The sequence below is a fragment of the Penicillium expansum genome (genome assembly GCF_000769745.1).
Source record: "Penicillium expansum strain MD-8 chromosome Unknown contig12, whole genome shotgun sequence".
Lineage (NCBI taxonomy): Eukaryota > Fungi > Ascomycota > Eurotiomycetes > Eurotiales > Aspergillaceae > Penicillium > Penicillium expansum.
Genome location: NW_015971335.1, coordinates 118531 through 137261, shown reverse-complemented (window position 1 = coordinate 137261; position 18731 = coordinate 118531). Strand labels below are relative to the sequence as shown.

At 48.9% G+C, this 18731-nt stretch overlaps 7 protein-coding genes across 7 annotated transcripts; 3 read left to right on the top strand and 4 right to left on the bottom strand.

The window, feature by feature from the left end:
* Window positions 1-670: 670 nt before the first annotated feature.
* On the bottom strand, window positions 671-1552 carry PEX2_005710 (putative transcription initiation factor TFIID, 31kD subunit; the record flags this gene model as incomplete). Its single annotated transcript, XM_016737848.1, has 1 exon — window positions 671-1552. The coding sequence occupies one exon, from the start codon at window positions 1550-1552 to the stop codon at window positions 671-673; it is 882 nt and encodes a 293-aa protein (XP_016597822.1).
* Window positions 1553-2281: 729 nt separating this feature from the next.
* On the bottom strand, window positions 2282-4743 carry PEX2_005700 (putative lipin Smp2; the record flags this gene model as incomplete). The annotated part of the gene is made up of 3 exons (XM_016737847.1): window positions 2282-4137; window positions 4200-4568; window positions 4635-4743. 3 exons carry the CDS (start codon window positions 4741-4743, stop codon window positions 2282-2284), a joined length of 2334 nt encoding a protein of 777 aa, XP_016597821.1.
* A 552-nt stretch (window positions 4744-5295) lies between these two features.
* Window positions 5296-8638, top strand: PEX2_005690 (Fibronectin type III domain protein; the record flags this gene model as incomplete). Its single annotated transcript, XM_016737846.1, has 3 exons — window positions 5296-5411; window positions 5468-5661; window positions 5718-8638. The coding sequence occupies 3 exons, from the start codon at window positions 5296-5298 to the stop codon at window positions 8636-8638; spliced, it is 3231 nt and encodes a 1076-aa protein (XP_016597820.1).
* A 366-nt stretch (window positions 8639-9004) lies between these two features.
* On the top strand, window positions 9005-10409 carry PEX2_005680 (tRNA guanylyltransferase; the record flags this gene model as incomplete). Its single annotated transcript, XM_016737845.1, has 8 exons — window positions 9005-9018; window positions 9071-9160; window positions 9328-9459; window positions 9504-9559; window positions 9603-9809; window positions 9888-9976; window positions 10028-10132; window positions 10197-10409. The coding sequence occupies 8 exons, from the start codon at window positions 9005-9007 to the stop codon at window positions 10407-10409; spliced, it is 906 nt and encodes a 301-aa protein (XP_016597819.1).
* A 191-nt stretch (window positions 10410-10600) lies between these two features.
* On the bottom strand, window positions 10601-11395 carry PEX2_005670 (uncharacterized protein; the record flags this gene model as incomplete). The annotated part of the gene is made up of 1 exon (XM_016737844.1): window positions 10601-11395. The coding sequence occupies one exon, from the start codon at window positions 11393-11395 to the stop codon at window positions 10601-10603; it is 795 nt and encodes a 264-aa protein (XP_016597818.1).
* Window positions 11396-12036: 641 nt separating this feature from the next.
* Window positions 12037-13865, bottom strand: PEX2_005660 (WD40 repeat domain-containing protein; the record flags this gene model as incomplete). Its single annotated transcript, XM_016737843.1, has 6 exons — window positions 12037-12177; window positions 12242-12368; window positions 12516-12853; window positions 12983-13049; window positions 13197-13296; window positions 13553-13865. 6 exons carry the CDS (start codon window positions 13863-13865, stop codon window positions 12037-12039), a joined length of 1086 nt encoding a protein of 361 aa, XP_016597817.1.
* A 2488-nt stretch (window positions 13866-16353) lies between these two features.
* PEX2_005650 (class I SAM-dependent methyltransferase) lies at window positions 16354-17696 on the top strand (the record flags this gene model as incomplete). Its single annotated transcript, XM_016737842.1, has 2 exons — window positions 16354-16745; window positions 16802-17696. 2 exons carry the CDS (start codon window positions 16354-16356, stop codon window positions 17694-17696), a joined length of 1287 nt encoding a protein of 428 aa, XP_016597816.1.
* Window positions 17697-18731: the final 1035 nt, after the last annotated feature.

Below are 18731 nucleotides of genomic sequence, written 5' to 3'. Positions count from 1 at the left end.
GTATTCTGCTTCTTGCGTTCTCCGAGGTCGGAGGGCGAGGACTTTCGTCTTCGGGCTAAGTGTTTGGGCGAGGGGAAGGGAGCTGTTGGACTCTTACCTGACCTGACTCTTTGATTGGCTGGGCCTTGTATGTCCCAAACTACCTACTCGGCCCTTAATCACAGTTGGGGCGGCCCAGCCTGGCCTTCTTCCCGTCCTCAGTTTGATAGACGGACATCAGACTGATCCCGCCAAGCAGGTCGGCCCTAGACTTTCTTGGTCAAGCCGGACTCGGACTTTATATTTTCTCTCTCTCTCCTCACGGCGCACAAAGGCAAACAAATCAGGCGTTTTGCTGGGCTTCTTTTTACATTGCATGATCATCCCGAATGCGAGCGATGGGATGAACTGAATTATGTACAATATACACACAGACGATTGCATATCTTGGTTTAATTGACCAGAAGGATGTCTTCTTTATCAGTTCATTTGCCTTTGTGGTCAGGCAAGGGGATCTTAACCCCATTTTGTAGACACAAGTCATGGAATAGATACTGTCCATGATAGTAAAAGCCAGGACACCATCCCATAGTAGATTAGAGAGGAAAAGGAGAATGACAACACCAAGCGCCAGAAACACCACCAGCCCAAGGCCAAAGGCAGAAGAACCCCCGGGCATAAATGCACACCCTTAAACATCAGTCATGTTTCGGTCCTCGTCTCCATCGCCTGCCTCGCCCATAGTGGTATCTTCGCCGAAAAGATCCTCCATCTTGCCATCATTATCATCCTCGTCTTCATTATCTTCAGCTCCATCACCACCAACACCCTTCCCAGCCCCAGGCTGATGCATCACATCAGGCATCTCATCTTCCTCGCCCTCACTATCCCACTCATCATTCATATTCCACCCCATTCCAGTAAGACAGAAGCGCTCAGGAGGTAAGCGCATGCCACCAATAACAACACTCTGGTTCGCCGCAGGAACAGCGCCATTAGGGCCAGCAGCAGGATCGAAGCCCCGCGATACACCGGGCAAAGCGATACGATTCCTCTCCGATGCGACCTCCATAAGGAACTCCTTCGGCAGCCCTGTCTGGAACTGGAAGTGCAAGCGGGAGGCAATGGCCAGCCGCAATGCAGGCAGAGAAACACTATTCACTTCGGCGGAGCCCTTTGCGCCCGCGGTACCGTCTGTTGCCGCGGCGTATCCTTCTGTCGCGAGGTGTACGGAATCTTGTAGTACATTGGCGGTGTAGCGGTAAGCGAAGTCGAGCAATTGGAGGGGCACCCGGTCTTGGTAGGAGGTTACCCCGAGTGAGGCAAGGAGCATGTGGACCAGCCGCACGTCCCGTGGTCGTCGCGTTTTTCCGCTATCTTGGGTTGATATTCCAGGGACTGGTGGTGGTTGTGGCGCTGTTGTTGAAGGGCCTGTTGCTGGGACATGGGGTTGGGTCTGGGAGCTTGTTGCGGCGGGCGCGGAGGCTCCGTTCGCGGCGGAGGAGGATTCAGCGGGTGGGGTGAGAGGTTGTGCTGTGGGTGCTGAGCCCTGTGTTTGGCCAGGGGATGCCATTTTGGCTTGGATTGCTGATCAAAGATCAAGCAGGAGGCAAAGAGTGAATTGCGGTTGCGGTGTTGCGAAAGTGGTCGATGTTGAATTAGGTTATGATTAGAAGGCCCGAAAGAGGTAGTCGGGGAGCATTCCTAGCGCTATTCTCAGGGGCTAGGAAGCAGCCAAAGATACGAGCAACGTTCAATGTGGGGATGGAGAGAGAGAAAGTGAAGGCTAAATGAGGCCGAAAAGAAGCATGAGCTCCAGGGCTCCGACATATCACGATTAGGTAATCGAGCTGCCTACAGCCCGTACCTCGACAGACAGTCAAAAGTAATGCTTTTACGATATCACGTTTTAGGGTATCCTTAAATAATTGATTGGGTCATTCAGTGTGTTTGCGCAAGTCTATTCACTTGTTTCATTCATTACATCCTATTCATCTCATGAACCTATCCAATCCTCCAAGTATTCCAAGTATGTGCGCCATGAATGTACAAAAACAAATCCAGAAACACCATAAGCTCCATGAATGCCATGAATTAAAAAGAGTCAGGCACAAACAGCCGTGTATAATGCAGTCGCCAACTCCAGGTCTGCATGCAATAGTGTTGAACTTGGATATATCGCTGTCAGAGCAGTCTAATGCAGAATCTGACTCAGTAAAGCACTCGCAAGATGGGTATCTATGACGCAAGAAATGCCCAGGGGTCAATCCCTTATCAAAGAGGCATAGCGGCGAATGTATGTTCAAAGATTCTGGGGCATCTTGGGCCGGATGGGAAGGGAGGTTGTGCTCGGCTTAGTTGCTTCTTGTGGATTCTCAACGATGGGAGACAGTTCCTCTTCACCGATAGCCCCCTCTTCGACACCGAGATCCCCTTCCACCGACTCAAGTATTGAGCCCGCTGGGTTGGACAAAGCAACCGAGTCCTGCGACATGTAGCTTGCGCCGAGATCCTCCTCAGCCAACTCAGCCTCGTCAAGGTACTCGCTGCCTTCACCCTCACTCAACTCTTCATCGTAGTCTTCATCATCACCTTCTTCGTCTTCTTCGGCCAGCTCTTCATCAGCATCTTCCTCGTCCTCGTCCTCGTCTTCGTCTTCATCTTCATCCTCGCTGTCTGTTGTCGAGAAGTCTGCGAGCTCGTGCGGTGTGGTTCTCCAGTACGTGAAGTCCGTATATTCCTCTCCACCGTCGTGCACAAGAAGGCTGGTTGGTGGAAAGAAATGGTCGAGCAGCTCCTGCATCGTCACATAACTGCTCTTGTACTTGTTCAGACTAAGCAAATCCAGAGACACTTCAGCGTTGGAGTTGATTGTGAAAATCCGAGTAGACGGAATGTTCACAGAACGATAACTCAATGCGTCGGTCAATCGATTTCCGAAGCCAGCATAGAAGGGATTCTCTTTGCCGCAAAAGAGGTTGAGAATATCCCTCAGACATGCCATCTTGAAAACTTCAGGTTTCCTCAAGTAGATCTCCCGCCGCAGAGCAGCCATCGTGCGATCAGGGCTGCAGATCACTGGACCTCTTGGTAGTCTGTAGCCATCTTGGCAAATGCCGTGAAGATAGGCTCGTGTAGTATCTGTCTGGCCTACAGACCGACTCGTAAGATACATGATATTGTACCCATTGTTGGCAATGTCAGTGTACAGCTTGGCGACTCCCGCATGCGTCCAATCGCGCCCGATCATATTGAGAACATGTCCCAGCGCATCCGACTTGGTGATAGTTCCATCAATATCAGAAATCACGATCGGGGTGTTCCCGTTCCACAGATACATGTTTGCAGTGCAAATTGCTCTGTTGACGCTGAAAGACATTGTGTTGGCGCCGGCCTTCAGTTCCAAGGCCTTAAGTTGATCGCTTGTCAAGCGGAGTGTCTTGGCATAATTGCGGGTTTCGACGGGGAAAGAATCATGCAAGGGTGAGTCGGGAGGTGTGGGAAAGCCAGGTTGAACGTCTGATTTTGTTCGGTGATGGCGCGTAGTCAAAGATGGTTCCAAGACAGCGTGTTCGCCCTCGCTGTGGTATCCTGGGTCGGAGAGAGCATCATCGTTCATCCCTATGTTCGGCCGCATGGAGTGGAGAGTGGCTCTCCGATCAGCCAGTTCCTTGGACTCTTCGCTGCTGTATATCCATAGATTGCCATGTTCATCAGCTCCAATCAGTGCACCGATATCATAACTTCCTTCGAGCTCTTCTGCAAGAATCTTGCGCGCAACAACCTCCGCGCGAAGGGCATCTTCTTCATTGCTCTTATAACCCGTCATATCCAACATCAGATCTCCAGTCTCGGTGACATGTGATGGAATGTTGGACCCAGACAGCTTCTTTGACAGCGAAATGGCACGAGACACCGCTTCCTGGGGAGACAAAGGAGGGCTACGGGAGCGCTGGTGTGTTTCGCCCTCAATATCAATATCATGGGGTTCGTTATTGCCATTTTCTGATTGACCGGAAAGAGAACGTTGAGGGGAGCTGGTCGAAAGTACATTGTCCGACTGCGTGTGATCGAGTGTCGGCTTAGCGCTCAAGGAGCCGTGCCGTGAACGAGCCACATTGGATTCGTCGGGAGAGCCCGATAATGGTGTTATTATCCCTGTTAAAGCGGTCAGTAATGAGGGACTTAGATCGTAACGACGGGTCGGGAATGTGTCTTACCTAAATCCGTGTTTGCTCGTAGCTTGTTCGATGGCATCGCCATCGCCGGTGGGGTCTTTGCGCCTTCTGACAATGCATCGCTGTTTCCTTTGTCCAGGTCAAGGTAATCGGGTTCCTGCAGCGATGGCAGAATGTCCGGTTCGCTCTGAGCTCTCGGGCTGACTGCTGGAGATACCAACGGCGAGGTCTGCAAGGATGCGGGGATGTCATCGGTCGTCTCAAAGACGAAAAATGCTTCGCCCCCTTCTCCCAGTTTCATAGCATATTCTTGTTTTATGCCGTTCACTTTGAACTCCACCTTCTTCTCGAATGGACGCAATAGCGAAAACTTGCCAAACCGGACATGGAAGGGCGAACAAGCGAGGGTGCCTAGAAAGAGAAAAGCCAAATCAGTATCATGCATGAATGCCACCTGTCAAAAAAAACTGTAAATACCATCTTCTTGCTCTATGACAATGACATCAATAGCCCCGCTAAGGGTGGCCGGGTTGATGGAATTCCATGTCTTGGAGACGGAACCACTTATAGAGCGATAGAGCTGCATCCCGCCAAATGCTTGTCTAGCACCTTTGATAGCGGCTGTAGGTAAAGTTTCGGGTCAATCTGAAGCGAATGCTAGAAATGCAGAGAGGCAAAAAGAAGGTCTGAACGGTCAAAAACGACTGAGACAGGTTTTTGGAGAATCAGGAAGTTAAAAGGCCCATGTGACTGACACTTGGAGACAATGGACGCGGCTACATAGCCATTGTCACGGGATAATGCCAGCACAATATTAGCCCACGAAAATGTGATTATGAAGTCTCAGCCTGGTAATAAAAGAGGCCACATGTAATTTCTTCCGAATCACTCCGTACTTCCAGCATTTGTTGGTTTCGTCAACAGCATTCAACGCCCAACAATTCCGATTATGTCAGCCTGGATGAATGGATGCCGAGGTCCCGTAGCGGCTGATCTCCGTTTGGCGCTAACCCGTTTTGGGTGGCTAAGATTCTAGATCACGTGGGGCCTATCCCACCGCCCACTCCGGAGAGCATTGGTGATCCTTGCAATTCTCCTGTATCCCGCCGCCCACGTCCAATGGGTCACAGACGTTGGGATGTATGAGCCGCTATACTTTGCATTTGACGCTTACCCAGCAGTGGTCCCTCGCGTGAGAGTGCGAGGCGTCATGGCCCTCTTTCTCGCTGTCTCGATCTTGTGGGCTTTGATCTGGTAAGTCCCTTGTCTGTTCCAGCGTTTTCTTTGCTCAGCTGACTCAATGTATAAAGGCTTCTTTACCGTGCATGGCAAGTTTGTCAAACTTCAAATGAGGTCCTAGTCGAAAAGCTCGGTCTCGACATTCCTCCGCCACCAGAGGTCACCCTCGAAGAGATCACAGCCCGTGAAATTCGCCTTGCTTGGAAACAGCCCGACTTCCATAACTCAATACATAAGCATATAATTCAAGTGAATAACGTGAAAGGTATAAAATACACATGATTCTTTCCTATCACTAAACAAAGTACTAACGGTTTCTAGTCGGTGAATCCAAACGAGCAGAAACAGCGGTGGAAATATCGAATCTATTACCTGGGAACATCTATCATATTTGCGTTCTTTCCGTTAGTGCCGCGAACTTTCAGACGCCTAGTGCGATCCTCCATGTCCGAACAAAATCTCTTCCACTGTCCGAAGCCCAGCAGAATGGCAACGCTGGGGGTCCAATTATCCGCGCCTCGATCCCCAGGTCTACAGTAGGCTTGCCAACGCCATCTGCCCCTATAATGTCTCGCGAGCACAGTGCAGGCCAATTACCAGGCAAACGGCCCGCGGCCGGACGGAAAATTTCGCCCGCGACTGGAACCACGGACATTTCACACGGCAATTTCGAAGAAACACACAAAAGTAGAGCGAAGACCGCCAAAGATGAGACTTTGGAGCAATTAGCAGACCGCTTGAAGTCGTTGCAGCACGAGAACGAGAATGTGGAGAAGCAGGGGGCAGAGGAGGAAGAGGAGCACATTGCACTGCTGAAGGACCTTGAAAAACAACGCAGTGAACTGCGGAAACGTGTCAGAGAGAAGGACGAAGCAAGTGGCGATTTGAAAAAGCATGTCTACAAGCTAGAAAGCGTCAACCGGACCGTGCAGGGTGAAAAGTCAAAACGCATGAGACTTCTTCAGCAGAAAGAGGCGGAGCGCCAGAAACGCAAGAATGACATCTTGCGATGGCAGGAGAAGATTTCACGCATGAATTCCGATGCTTTACAGGCAAAGGATGACAAGGCCAGGATTGAAGAAGAAGGGACGGTGCGCGCAGATGAGGTCCGAGCCAAGATCGCAAAAGAGCAGGGGGAGATGAAGACCATCGATGATGAGATTCAGGATAAAGGAGGAAGGGTTAAGAAGCTCGAAGAGGAGAGAATGGGATTACAAGAAGGCGATAGTGAAGATGGCAAGGAGCTAGATCGAATCGACAACGAGCGAGCTCGTCAGTGGGAGCACAAGCTGGGCAATCTACACGCACGCTATGCCACGCTTGTGAATCTGCACGCGCAGGCCCAGCAACAATATCAAGAAGCCCAAGAACGTCTAAAGTGGCTTACAGCCCAACGACCCAGCAGCTCAGGACCCTTCGCCTTCCCGACCTTGGATCTCGATATGTCGAATACTGCCACCATCCGTCCCCGTCGCCATCGCAGCTCACTCAACAGCAATATGTCTTCTCCTCTGAACTTCCCAGGTATCGAAACATCGTTTCCAAGCACCGTCAACTACAACCCGTCCGGTCACTCGCCTACATTTGCTCCCAGCTCTGCGTTTTTCAATATCAATAACGGTATGGCCCTTCCAGGCTTGTCTGATCCCCCCGAGATCATGCGCTCCGATACGGAAGTCGCTTTCAATAACCCGCAAATGAGCCCCCGTGCAGATGCCCTCTTGCCATCCGATCTCCTTGGTGACGAAGAGTCGCCAGAATTCCCACGATCTATAATTCGTCCAAGATTTGGCACTATGGAGGCATCCAGTACTCCCTTAGACAGCTTCGGTCACGGCCCAGTGTCGCCTGTTTCTTCAGACAGTCGAGCGGGCAGTATCTTTGCCAGTCCACTAGAGACTCAAAATCGGCAGGATGAATCCCAAGGTGTTCATTTGTCTGCTGCTGGGGAAGCCCCGAAAAGTGCATCCCGAAAGCTTTCTGGACTTTTCGGGTTTCACCGGCCTCGCGGGAAAACCCTGGCAGATGAATCTCCTATGCTGGGTTCTTTGAAACCCGGTCAGAGCCAGTCCTTCCCTCGCAATATCGATGAATTAGATCCGATCGGTGCACGCCGGCGACGATCGAGTTATACTGGTAATTGGGCAAACCCGATGTCATTGTTCCCTCGAAGCAACACGGCTGGTGTCACCATGGACAGCTCTTCTGATCATGCGCCCTCACGGCGAGCTGCTTTTTCAAATATCTTCTCATCCAGCAAGTTTGGCTTCGGCGGTGCTGGCACCCGTGGGAATCCCGATCTGAGCAGTGGATACAATCAATTCAGTCCTCGACATGATCCTATTGATCCATCATCGCTTCTCGGCGGCGTTCGACGCGGTTCTCTGTCTCCCCGACCTTCGTCGACCTCATTCGACACACCAAATCAGCTTCCGCACCCCTCGACAGACAACCGACATTTCGGATGGCCATCGACTGATAATGCCGGGCACCGCAACAGCCCGCTTGGATTTGACTGGGCTGCACCATCCAATTGGTCTCGAGCTCCTTCTCGGCGACCTTCAATCCAGTATGGATCTTCGGGCCATCTTCCTCTCGGTTTAACCGGCGAGCCTGATTTCGTGGAGGACACGTTTGACCGCCACCATCGGCCCCTCCAGGCACCGATTGGCACTCGTCCGTCATCGTCCCATCGGCCGCTGACCCCAAAGTTGAATCCCGCTGCTCCGGCGTTTACGGCGGTTCTTACGGGAGAGAAGTCGGAAGTAGACACAGACAAGGGCAATGATCCCGATAGTCCATTTGATATCCACGAGTACGATGGATCTCCTTCGGAGTCTCGCACATCTCGCTCCCTGTCCCTTTTCACTGGCGATTCTTATGAATCGTTGGAGCGCATGCCATCTGGGACTTCCTTAGACAATGCCTCGAAGGAGTCATTCATTCGCAAGATCACGCGCAAGGGTAGTTCTAGCAAGTTCAGCTCATGGAAGGATCGCTCGGGACTTTTCTCTAAGAAAGGTGAATCCTCGCAAGGTGATATTGACGAGGACGCGGCCAGCGAAGCACAGCTCGGCAAAAGCGTCGATAGCACTGTCTCCAGTGTGACATCCGCCGACCGCTCAACCCGCAGCAGCCTGGGATTCTTTTCACGTAAGTCTCGCAAGTCCGACAAGGCCAGCGAGACTAGCGAGCGAGCCAGTGAGACTGGCGATGAAGAGATTCCTGAAATTGAGAATTAATGATTCTCCCTTGTATCTATAGACCATCTTGGTTCTGTCCTTTCACTTTCATTTCCTAGATTCTAAAGTATCCTGCTTCCTTAGGGTTTTTGATATGCATCTCAACAACATACTAGTTTTATTTATGGACTTTTTTTTATTCTACATGTCAGTTACCTGGTTGTGTCTAGATACTGTAGTGGCCTGTGGTATTCATAGAAAATTATTGTATTATTTCTATCCATCAAATTATTTCAAGTCCTCAGAATCAAGAACCCCTCGAGTGACTGGGGCAAATGCGGGCGGGCAGAAATCGCCCACACAAAATGACACTTCCATTCTCCAGACCTATTCATCACTTAACATCAAAGTCCAGTAGATCAAAAAATGGCGAACTCAAGGTAAGCATTGAAAATTCCACATAAATCCAATCCGGCTACTAAAAGAACACAGGTTTGAGTACGTCAAGTCCTTCGAGCAGCCGGACGTGCTGCTCCCCAATACATGGATTGTGGTCCGCATTGATGGACGAGGATTTCACAAGTGAGTCTCCATCTCTCGTTACTTGTGGGGGTGCCCTATGCATGAGGAATCTGCATGCAAAAAAAAACGGCATCTATATATCCGTCTTTCTATGCATATCTTTCACGAAGATATGGCTGTTGTTCAACAGTGCATCCATCGATGTATCCAGGGTCTAACATACATAGACTCTCTGACCACTACGCTTTCGCGAAACCAAATGACCGCCGGGCACTAGATTTGATGAATGCTGCGGCAGTTGAAGTCATGAAAGAGCTTCCGGACCTATGCATCGCCTACGGAGTCAGTGACGAATTCAGGTATGTCCAGCTCGTTTCATCTCTATCCTAGCAATCACTAATAGTACTCCCTCAGTTTTGTCTTCCATCCTAGCTGTCAACTTTTTGAGCGGCGCAATGGGTGAGTATCTCTTTTTGGTTCTACGTGCTATTTAATTTGCAAGAACAGCCATTGACAGGACTTATTTCATCTAGAAAACTAGTGACCACCATCGTCTCTACGTTCACAGCACACTATATTTACAAGTGGAGCGAGTACTTCCCTGAAAGACCTCTCCTGCCACCGTATCTGCCCTCTTTTGACGGGCGTGCGGTTATCTACCCAAATAACCGGATTCTCCGCGATTATATGAGCTGGAGACAAGTTGATTGTAAGTGACTTTATCATGGAGATATGGCCTCGCAATACCCTGGTTTTGAACCACATCTGGCTGACCCAAGATCATCAGGTCATATCAATAACCTCTACAACACTACCTTCTGGACAATGGTGCTGCAAGGTGGAATGAGCAACACAGACGCCGAGCAAGAGTTAAAGGTAAGATATTGTTCTTCCAATTCGAAGTACAAGAAATTGACTTGTTATCAGGGTACTGTGTCTGCAGACAAGAACGAGATCCTCTTCAAGCGGTTTGGAATCAACTACAATAACGAACTGGAGATCTATAAGAAGGGCACTGTTCTTTATCGCCAGGTATGTGCAAAATATCTATGCTGCTTTTCTTTGTCTCGATTCGTTCTAACATTTCTCTCGACAGTACGAGCTGGAGGAACCTAAGCCTAGAAAATCTTCCACAGAAGAAGAATCATCGGTGGTCGAGTCTAAGCAGTCAAGGTCGCAGCAAGACAAGATCCGCAAACTGCGCCGGAAAGCACAGGTCGTAATTGACCATGTCGATATCATCAAAGATGAGTTCTGGGAGAAACGACCGTGGATTCTATCGGGTAATCCTGGAAAGTTACCAGCGTAGCTTGGCTCCAGCACAAAAGCAAAAGACATTTACATTTCCTATGGTTGCAAGTCATGATTTCGCCAAACAAAAAGGGTATCTTGGTTTCTAGATGGCGTAAGAGAAAACTGGTATATGCAGAATTTTAGACATGGTCCTGACATGCATGTAAAGCGCTCGAATATCAAAATGGTTATAACAAAACGGACACATCAGGCTTTAGCCTCTTTCTTGTCCTTCTTCTCCTTTTTAGACTTCTTTTTTGAGTCTTCAACGGCCCCATCACCTCCTATGCTCTTAGCCTTCTTGCTCTCCTTCTTTTCCTTTTTTGCCGTCTTCTCTGACCGCGCAACAGCCTCGTCTGTCTCCGTGCTCTCGGCGCCAGTCTGATCAGACTCCTGATCAATCGACGTAGGCGTCGGATAATCCTCCTCAGAAGCAGTGCGCTTCTTCTCCTTCAAAGCCTTCTTCGCAAGCTTCCCAGCAATCTTCTTCTCCTTCCTCTCGGCCTTCGCAGCCCTCTTCACCCGTCTCGCTTCCTTCCTCTCTGCCTTCTCTACCTTCCGCGCAGCCTTGGCCAATTTCCTAGCCTTGCGATCGCCCTCATCCTCATTCTCACACTTGCGCTTCGACTTGGAGGAAGAAGTAGACGTCGAGCTCTCGTCTTTCTTGTTCTTATCCGTCCCCTCAAGCGTACCAGCCAACCCATCCCCCCTCACAAAGTGCCGATAAAGCTCGCTGGTCAGCGCATTATTCTCGCGCGCAGATGTAGCCTCAAAACTGTCGTTACCGACACCTTTCAGCGCATCTTCGAATCCGCGCAGCCACCATTGGTTCGTCGGGTCTTTTGTTGTCTTCTTGCCCACGCCGTGATTGTTCGCTTTGCGTGATACGAGGAGCGGTCGAGTGAGGCCTAATCCGCTGTGTGCGCCCGGCCGTTTGTTTGGGTTCAGAGGGTTGCCGGGGCCTGACCAGCCGTGCTTAATTAAGTAGGCTTGGGCGTCCATTTTGTGGTTGGTTGTGTGTTTGCCCTTGGAGTGGAGGGTTTTGTGGGCAATGGGGTTTGTATTTTTCAAGTCTTGGTTGTTTCGGTTAAGACTTGGGTATGCGTGTTTTGGAATTGAAGGAGAGAGGATTTGAGGGAGTTGGTCCCTTAGGCAAGAAAAGTTTTGATACAGAAAAAATGTTGGAGATAAGATTATGATTTCCGCCCACTGGTCACGTGGTTATTTCAATCCAACAAGGTTCCTGGTGATCCCAAGCATGATTACTTGTTTTTGCATTTGCTCTTCTCAATTCTAGAAAATAAATAGCTTTGGGGTGCTTTTTGTGTTATAGAAAGAGAAAGGGGTTCGAATGATCTAAATTGGGTTAAATTAGTAATGCGCAAAGTAGTATTCATTCAAAATTTATGCCCTAACAGAGGTCATAGTCCGGGAATATATTTCAACCTAGATAGGCACAATCAAATCAACAACAACCACCAGATAATTCTACAAACTACAGCAATTCAAATAATACCGACATAACCTCATATGGCCTAAGTGCAGAACTATCTATTTTTACCCACACCCCAAACACCCAATGATACACAACAGACACCGCCAGCAGCAGATGCAGATGCATTCACCCGCCCACAGCACACAGACTAGTACGGCTTGAACCTATCCTTCTTCTTCTCCTTCGGGCGAGCCTTTGCAGACCCAGACTGGACTGGAGCATCACTCTCCTCAGCAGGCCTCCATGCTCGTACGAAGCCGTCCTCACCACATGTGAATACCGATTGACTCTGATTGAGGAAATTAGATTAGCGAGGGCTATAAATAATGAAAACACCCCCCCGGAAAACGTACCTGTTCATCCAAATACACTGAGCGCACAACCTCCTCGCAATGAGCACGGGGCAAGCGCCACAGATTATCCCGGTCTAGCTTCCATGACGGACTGGAAACAAGTGGGACAAGATCGAGACGGTTGTCACTGCAAGACATTAGTTAGTAAACACCCACGAGCCCAGCCCAAGAACCCAGGAAAAATACAAGCACAACAGCATGTGTGCATGTCATGACTTGTTCTTCCGAGTACCGAATACATAAAAAAAAAACACAAACAAGACAAGAAACATACATCTTATTCCCAGCGGCGATATACGGCCCCTGTGTACCGACACATAGCTGCGCAACATACTCACAGCCCAGCGGGTCGCGCACGTCACCGAAATGCACGGGCTCAGGCTCCTGCGAGGCATCGTCCGGGTCTGTGGCTGGGTACACGGAGAAGTGCTCGTCGTGGCTCAGGGCGAAGATGGTGCGCTCCGATAGGAATCCGGCATGATGTACGGAGCCGTGGTTGATTACTTGAACCAGGGCTTCGTCTTCATCTGTTACGGTCGTATCGTATATGTTTACTAGTCCGTCCGTGCTGCCGGAGAGTAAGATGTTGCTGCGCGTCGGGTGATATTGGAGCTGTGTACCACCGGTAACAGGCAAGTTGCCGATGTAATGGTTAGTCTGGCTGGTTCTGCATGTGGGCATTGCATTGGATGGTGGTGGGGGATGTTGGGGGCGACGGGCTTAGAATGGAGGTGCACTTACCTCGGTGATATCGTCGTTGTGGCTCTCAACATATTGGAGGCGGAATTCTTGGGGGGAGCGGATATCCCTGTTTGTTGGTTAGTGTGATTCTGTTCTGATGATAGAGTATGGCTGTTTTTGTCTTAGGGTTGGAAGACAGGTCCCGGTACAATTATCGAATGATAATGCTGGGCCTAGCGTTCAAATCAAAACCGAAGTATAAGATGAAACCTACCAGAATGCAACAACCGCCTGTGAAGAGACAAGCTCCGTTCCTGCAACAATAGTGTTCGTCTCCGGGTTACAGGCCACAGATAGAACAGGCGAATTTTTCACTAGACACATAGACAATGAATTAGCAAATATGCATTTGATAAGAAAGCAACAAAACCCGCAACCAGGCCAGGACCATCCTTGAATCTGAGTGCCGATAAATTCCCCGAAAACCAGTAACAGGCCAGCGGAAATGCAGCAGCTAAACACAAAATGCACTTGACCAAGCAGGTTCCCGAAAACAACCCAAACAGGCAATAGATGTATAAAACCAAAAAAGAAAACATTAAAAAAAAAGCTTAATCAAAACAAACTCACCCGTTTCCATCTCCACAACCGGACTCCCATTCCCAGCCCGAACATCCCAAACCTTCACCTTACCATCACGGCCACCCGTAGCCAAGAGGTGCGACTCGCCCATGGCGAAGCTGCGCAGCGCGGTAACACCGCCATTGTGAGTAGCGCTAGAGATCACAGACCCACGATCGAGATCGGCGGCGTCAAAGACGCGCAGCGAATCATCTGATGAGATGGCGGCGAATGTCCCCGGCGCCGATGGGACGATCGAGTAGATGTAATTATCCGCCGGCAGCGACAGAGTCGATGAGGCCACTGCTTTGAGTGTGTGCATTGTGGAATTTGGGGGAGCTGATAATCCCGTTGCCTGCTGTGGCTGGATTTCGCTTTCGCTTTTGAATTTGATATAGAGATGTTGATCTCTGGGGTGATCCCGCTGTGGCTGATGCGAGGGGTAGCGATTAATGTTTCCGAGTTGGTGATCAATGTTTCCGAGTGCGTGTTGTGTACTCCGTAATGATATTTGAGTTTGATGTATTATTGGCGTCGCAATTAATCAATTCCTTTGGATGGTGAGGTTCGGAGTTCGGCCAGGGAAAATTTCCTGGCGGGACGTGGGGCTGGCTTCCGCGTACAATGTAGACATCCTGTAGTCTTATAATTCACTACTTTGTAGGGAATACAAGTTGTTTACTTAACTAGTATACATATATATAATATAGTAACAGAATACAAAAGACTTCTTTGGCTTATCATAAGACTTTGAAAGCGAAAAGGGAATCCCGAGAATAAGGGGGGGAAATATGTACAATGTACTCCGTACTCCGTATGCTAGATGTTGGTCCCCGCCAAATAATGCACCATGCACTCCTAATAAACCCAATCCCATGAGCTGTCAGCACCAAGGCTGAGGAGGTTTGAGATCAATATCCTTCAATGAATCAGTGGCTGGAAAGATCGGGGATCAGCGCAGCAAGCGCTGAATCATCGCTTGAAATATTTATTATCGTAGTCTGTATGGAGTACAGGGTATGTAACATGCAAGGAGACACCGAGCTCGGGATTTGACCATGTTTTCTTTGTATACGTAAAGAGGACTAGTACGGAGTAGATCCCCAACAATCCCCCCCGGAGCCGGATATATTTTATTAGTAATATTAGTAATGTGAATCAGCGCCCGGGTTAGGGTGGAACGGGCAGTCTTCTGGGAAGCCAAATGCCCCTATGGGGAAAGACCGTGGACCATTATTGGGCTTGGGGAATGTTGACATGTATAATGCATGATATACGGAGTACCTAGGTAGTTATACGGGAGTAAGGCATATAGATGAGAAACAAAATGTGAAGGATTTGACACGAGTCATGACCCAGCGCGATGGTCTTAGGGTCATTCTTACATATCACAAAATAATTCCGCGCTAAATGATTACCAGGGCTAAAATGCAGCTAAGGTGTTAGCCAAGGTGTGGTATCGTACTTGATTCGCCCGAATGTCACACCCACGGACCCAGCGCCTTGGGTTGCGGTGAGGGGGAGATTTATCGGTGCATACTACAAATTGTAGGGTACTTATGTTGTAAGTCTTTTATTTTATTATTTTTAGAGCAGAATGCAGAGTGTTTGTGTGACAGTCGGAGTACATACACATTCCCTAGGTGATACAGTCAGATAGAGAGAGATATATATACATATATTAATATTATATGGAGTATACACACACCCACTACTCCGTACCCAAGGCAGACAGTGAAAGCGCCACGCTCACCCGAGGTTACCTTGACTTTACCACTCCGTTGGGCCCTCAGCGAGTGGAATCCCTGGAAACGAGAGGCCCAGACGGTCCGCATCCCGCTAGGGCGTGGGTCGACCTTTTGGTCCACGTCGATCTAGCTCTTACGGAATTACAGAGTATCCATAGATTTTGGTATTGTTAGATATGTTTCAAGGTTGTAGAATATCATAAAAGAAGAGGAGAATTATTTTATAAACATATTTATGCAAATGATATTCAATAAAAAGCAAAAAATAAATATAAAAATAAAAATAAAGAATTTACCCAGATTACCAGGATTAAGAACCAGTCCTAATTGGTTTAGCTTCTTCAACCGGTGCTCTGGGATGCCTGTGCATGAAATCTTGTACATATATATACAGGACCATATAATGTATTCATTATAAGATTATTCCGCGTGGAATATAATGAATTGAATTGTCAGATCCTGCATTGACAGAAAATAACATCAAATACTTTGATTCCTAGGAAGTACTACGTACGCCATATCTAACTTTGGGATACAGCGAGTACCGGTAGCGCGGGTCATACTTTTTTTTCTTCCCTGTACTTCTGCACCGAATTCTGCACTAAACTTCTTTCTCATTTCCCTTCTCTCATCCTTGTGCCATTCCCATTCTTTCTTTGCTGGCTGCTTTACCCGCACCCCGCTACCCGTGGGCCCCGACGGGAAGGAAACCGCAGCTTCACAACCTTAAAAACCTCCTCTTCACCCAGACTGCTCTTCTGAGCAGTTGGAACTGGAGCTGGAGCTGGAGCTGAGCACATTGAACTGCAATTTGAGCCAGTTTCATGTTTCATGGGAATCTCTCGAATCCTTGAACTTCACCCGACCGTGTGATCCGCCCTGTCGCAGAACCTCTCATTTGGCCCGAGCTCATCGCACCTGCTCGTGTGCTTTCGCTGTGTATTAGTGTCTCATAGCTAATCTGCTCTTTTCTTGTTTTGTTTTATGACTGGCATGATCGGTTGGTTCACAACCGCCTCAGATATCTTGCGCGATCATTGATTGATCGCTGATATCAACACAATGTCCTACAGAGAGTCTTCTGGGTCCTTTCCCGCGCCTGACCGCACATCGCTGCCAAAATTGTTTACGAACGGGGATTCCAGGATGCGACACCTGCCTCCCATAAATTCCCCACCCCCGCCCAAACGATACAAGTCCGAGTCAACCCCAGCGAGCGATGCCGGCCACTCCAGATACTACTCGCACTCCGTGGCGGGGAGTGATCGAGTCCGATCACGACAACCGTCTTCCGCAATGGACTTGTACACGCTGATCGACAGAGATCCGGTCGATAAAGATCCTCGTAGGAACGCTCGCTTTACTAGCAATGGGTCGGTGGCCACGCAGGCATCCCACACGTCGAACGCATCTCAAGTATCACGATCATCTCCGATTATAATTTCCGATCGCAAGTGTGTCACCCCATACTCAATTGTGTAAATTTAATGGCTGACCTCTACCCTAATAGGATACCCGAGAAATACCCGAATCATAAAGAGAACGGCCGAACGTACCATGGCTATCGGAAAGGAATCTACCCGCTTCCGTGTGACGAGGAAGAACAGGACCGTCTCGACATATTCCACAAACTGTTCACGGTTGCACGGGCCGAGGATGGCTTGATCTATGCACCACATCCCCCGGGATCTAGAATTCTCGACCTGGGTTGTGGGACGGGTATATGGAGCATCGAGGTTGCGAACAAATTCCCAAATTCCTTCGTGGTTGGTGTTGACCTTGCGCCAATACAACCGACCAATTGCCCAAAGAACTGCGATTTCTATGCCCCATTCGACTTTGAGGCGCCCTGGACCATGGGGGAGGATTCATGGGATATCATCCATATGCAGATGGGATGTGGTAGTGTCGCAAGTTGGCCAAGTCTCTATCGACGAGTCTTCCAACATCTCCGGCCAGGCGCCTGGTTTGAGCAGGTCGAAATTGATTTCCGACCTCGCGTTGAGGACAAAGATGGTGAACCGGGGCGCGCTATGGCTAGCTGGTACTCGACCTTGAAGCATGCAACTGAAGCTACTATGCGACCCCTGGCTCATAGCTCTAACGACACGATTCGGAATTTGCAAGAAGCGGGCTTCACCGAGATCGACCACCAGATCGTGGGATTGCCTATGAATCCATGGCATCCCGATTCCCACGAGCAGAAGGTGGCGCGCTGGTACAATTTGGCTATCTCTGAGAGCGTTCAGCCATTGTGTCTGGCTCCTTTCAGTCGGGTTCTTTCTTGGTCTAGAGAGCAGATTGACCGCATTGCATTCGACGTCAAACAGGAAGCTTTTGACAAAAAGATCAAAACATACAACCTTCTGCACATCTATCAAGCGCGAAAACCTCTCGAGGAATAAGCTGGTGAATCCTCCAGGGCTACCCCATGGCAGTTGTATCTGCAGATTTGGGCGGGGCATGTTAGTCAACTAAAGAGCAACTCCTTCAGATTGAAAGAGCTGATCTCGACAGTGTTGGCTTCATTGCCCGCAAAGCACACCGGCTTGATCATCGGATTCAAAATAGACCGGGCCGCTCACAGACTTTGGCTGGCCCAGAGTGCACTTGCCACGCTACGTTGAATGTGCTTCCGCTGCAAGTGCCCGCAACTAGATGTTTGCTCCAGAGCCAACGGCTTTTCAGCACAGCTTTATGATTTTGTTTTGTTCCAGGTCCAGGTCTGTATGGGAACCGAGATATCATCTCTGGAAAAAGGTTGGCCTAATAGGTCCCAACAGCCAACAGGACCATGAAATTCGTTTAATTGACTTCTTGAGGAGGTTTGGGGGATTTGTTGACGGCTGACACGATGTGTATGTTCTTTCAATGTGCTTCTTTCTATGCGCCCACGGCTCACTCGGGTCATGAAATTTTCTTTTTTTACCCTCTTACGCTACTAAATCCTTTCTTTTTCTTTGTTTCTTCTTCTGCATGCTGGACTTTGCATTTGTGGCGTTTTGGGCTTTCAGCCAAGGACCTCAAATCCTTTCGGCTTGTGATATATACCCAGATTACCTTCCTATAGTTTCTGACACTTCCATTTGCTACCCGAATGACGAGTCGATATGTCTCTTTGGAATTAACTTTTGCTCTTTGTATTCCTATTTCTTATATCTTCCTCATTTCTGATGGTAACCTGCATTGCCTTCCAAGGTTAATGCATTTGCTGAGATGGACTAACAAGTCCAGTTCAATACTATAATAGCTATTGATTCCCTTTATCATATTGTCAATACTGTCCTGATAGCAGGTTTCATTGGATCTTGCAATCATCTACAAAGAAGGCGAGAAAGATATATAGATGTAGCCCTATTGAATATAGTACCCCATGGACGATTCGAATAATCAAACATTCATTGGCTACAGCAGAACACTAACAAATCCAGAAGTTTTTC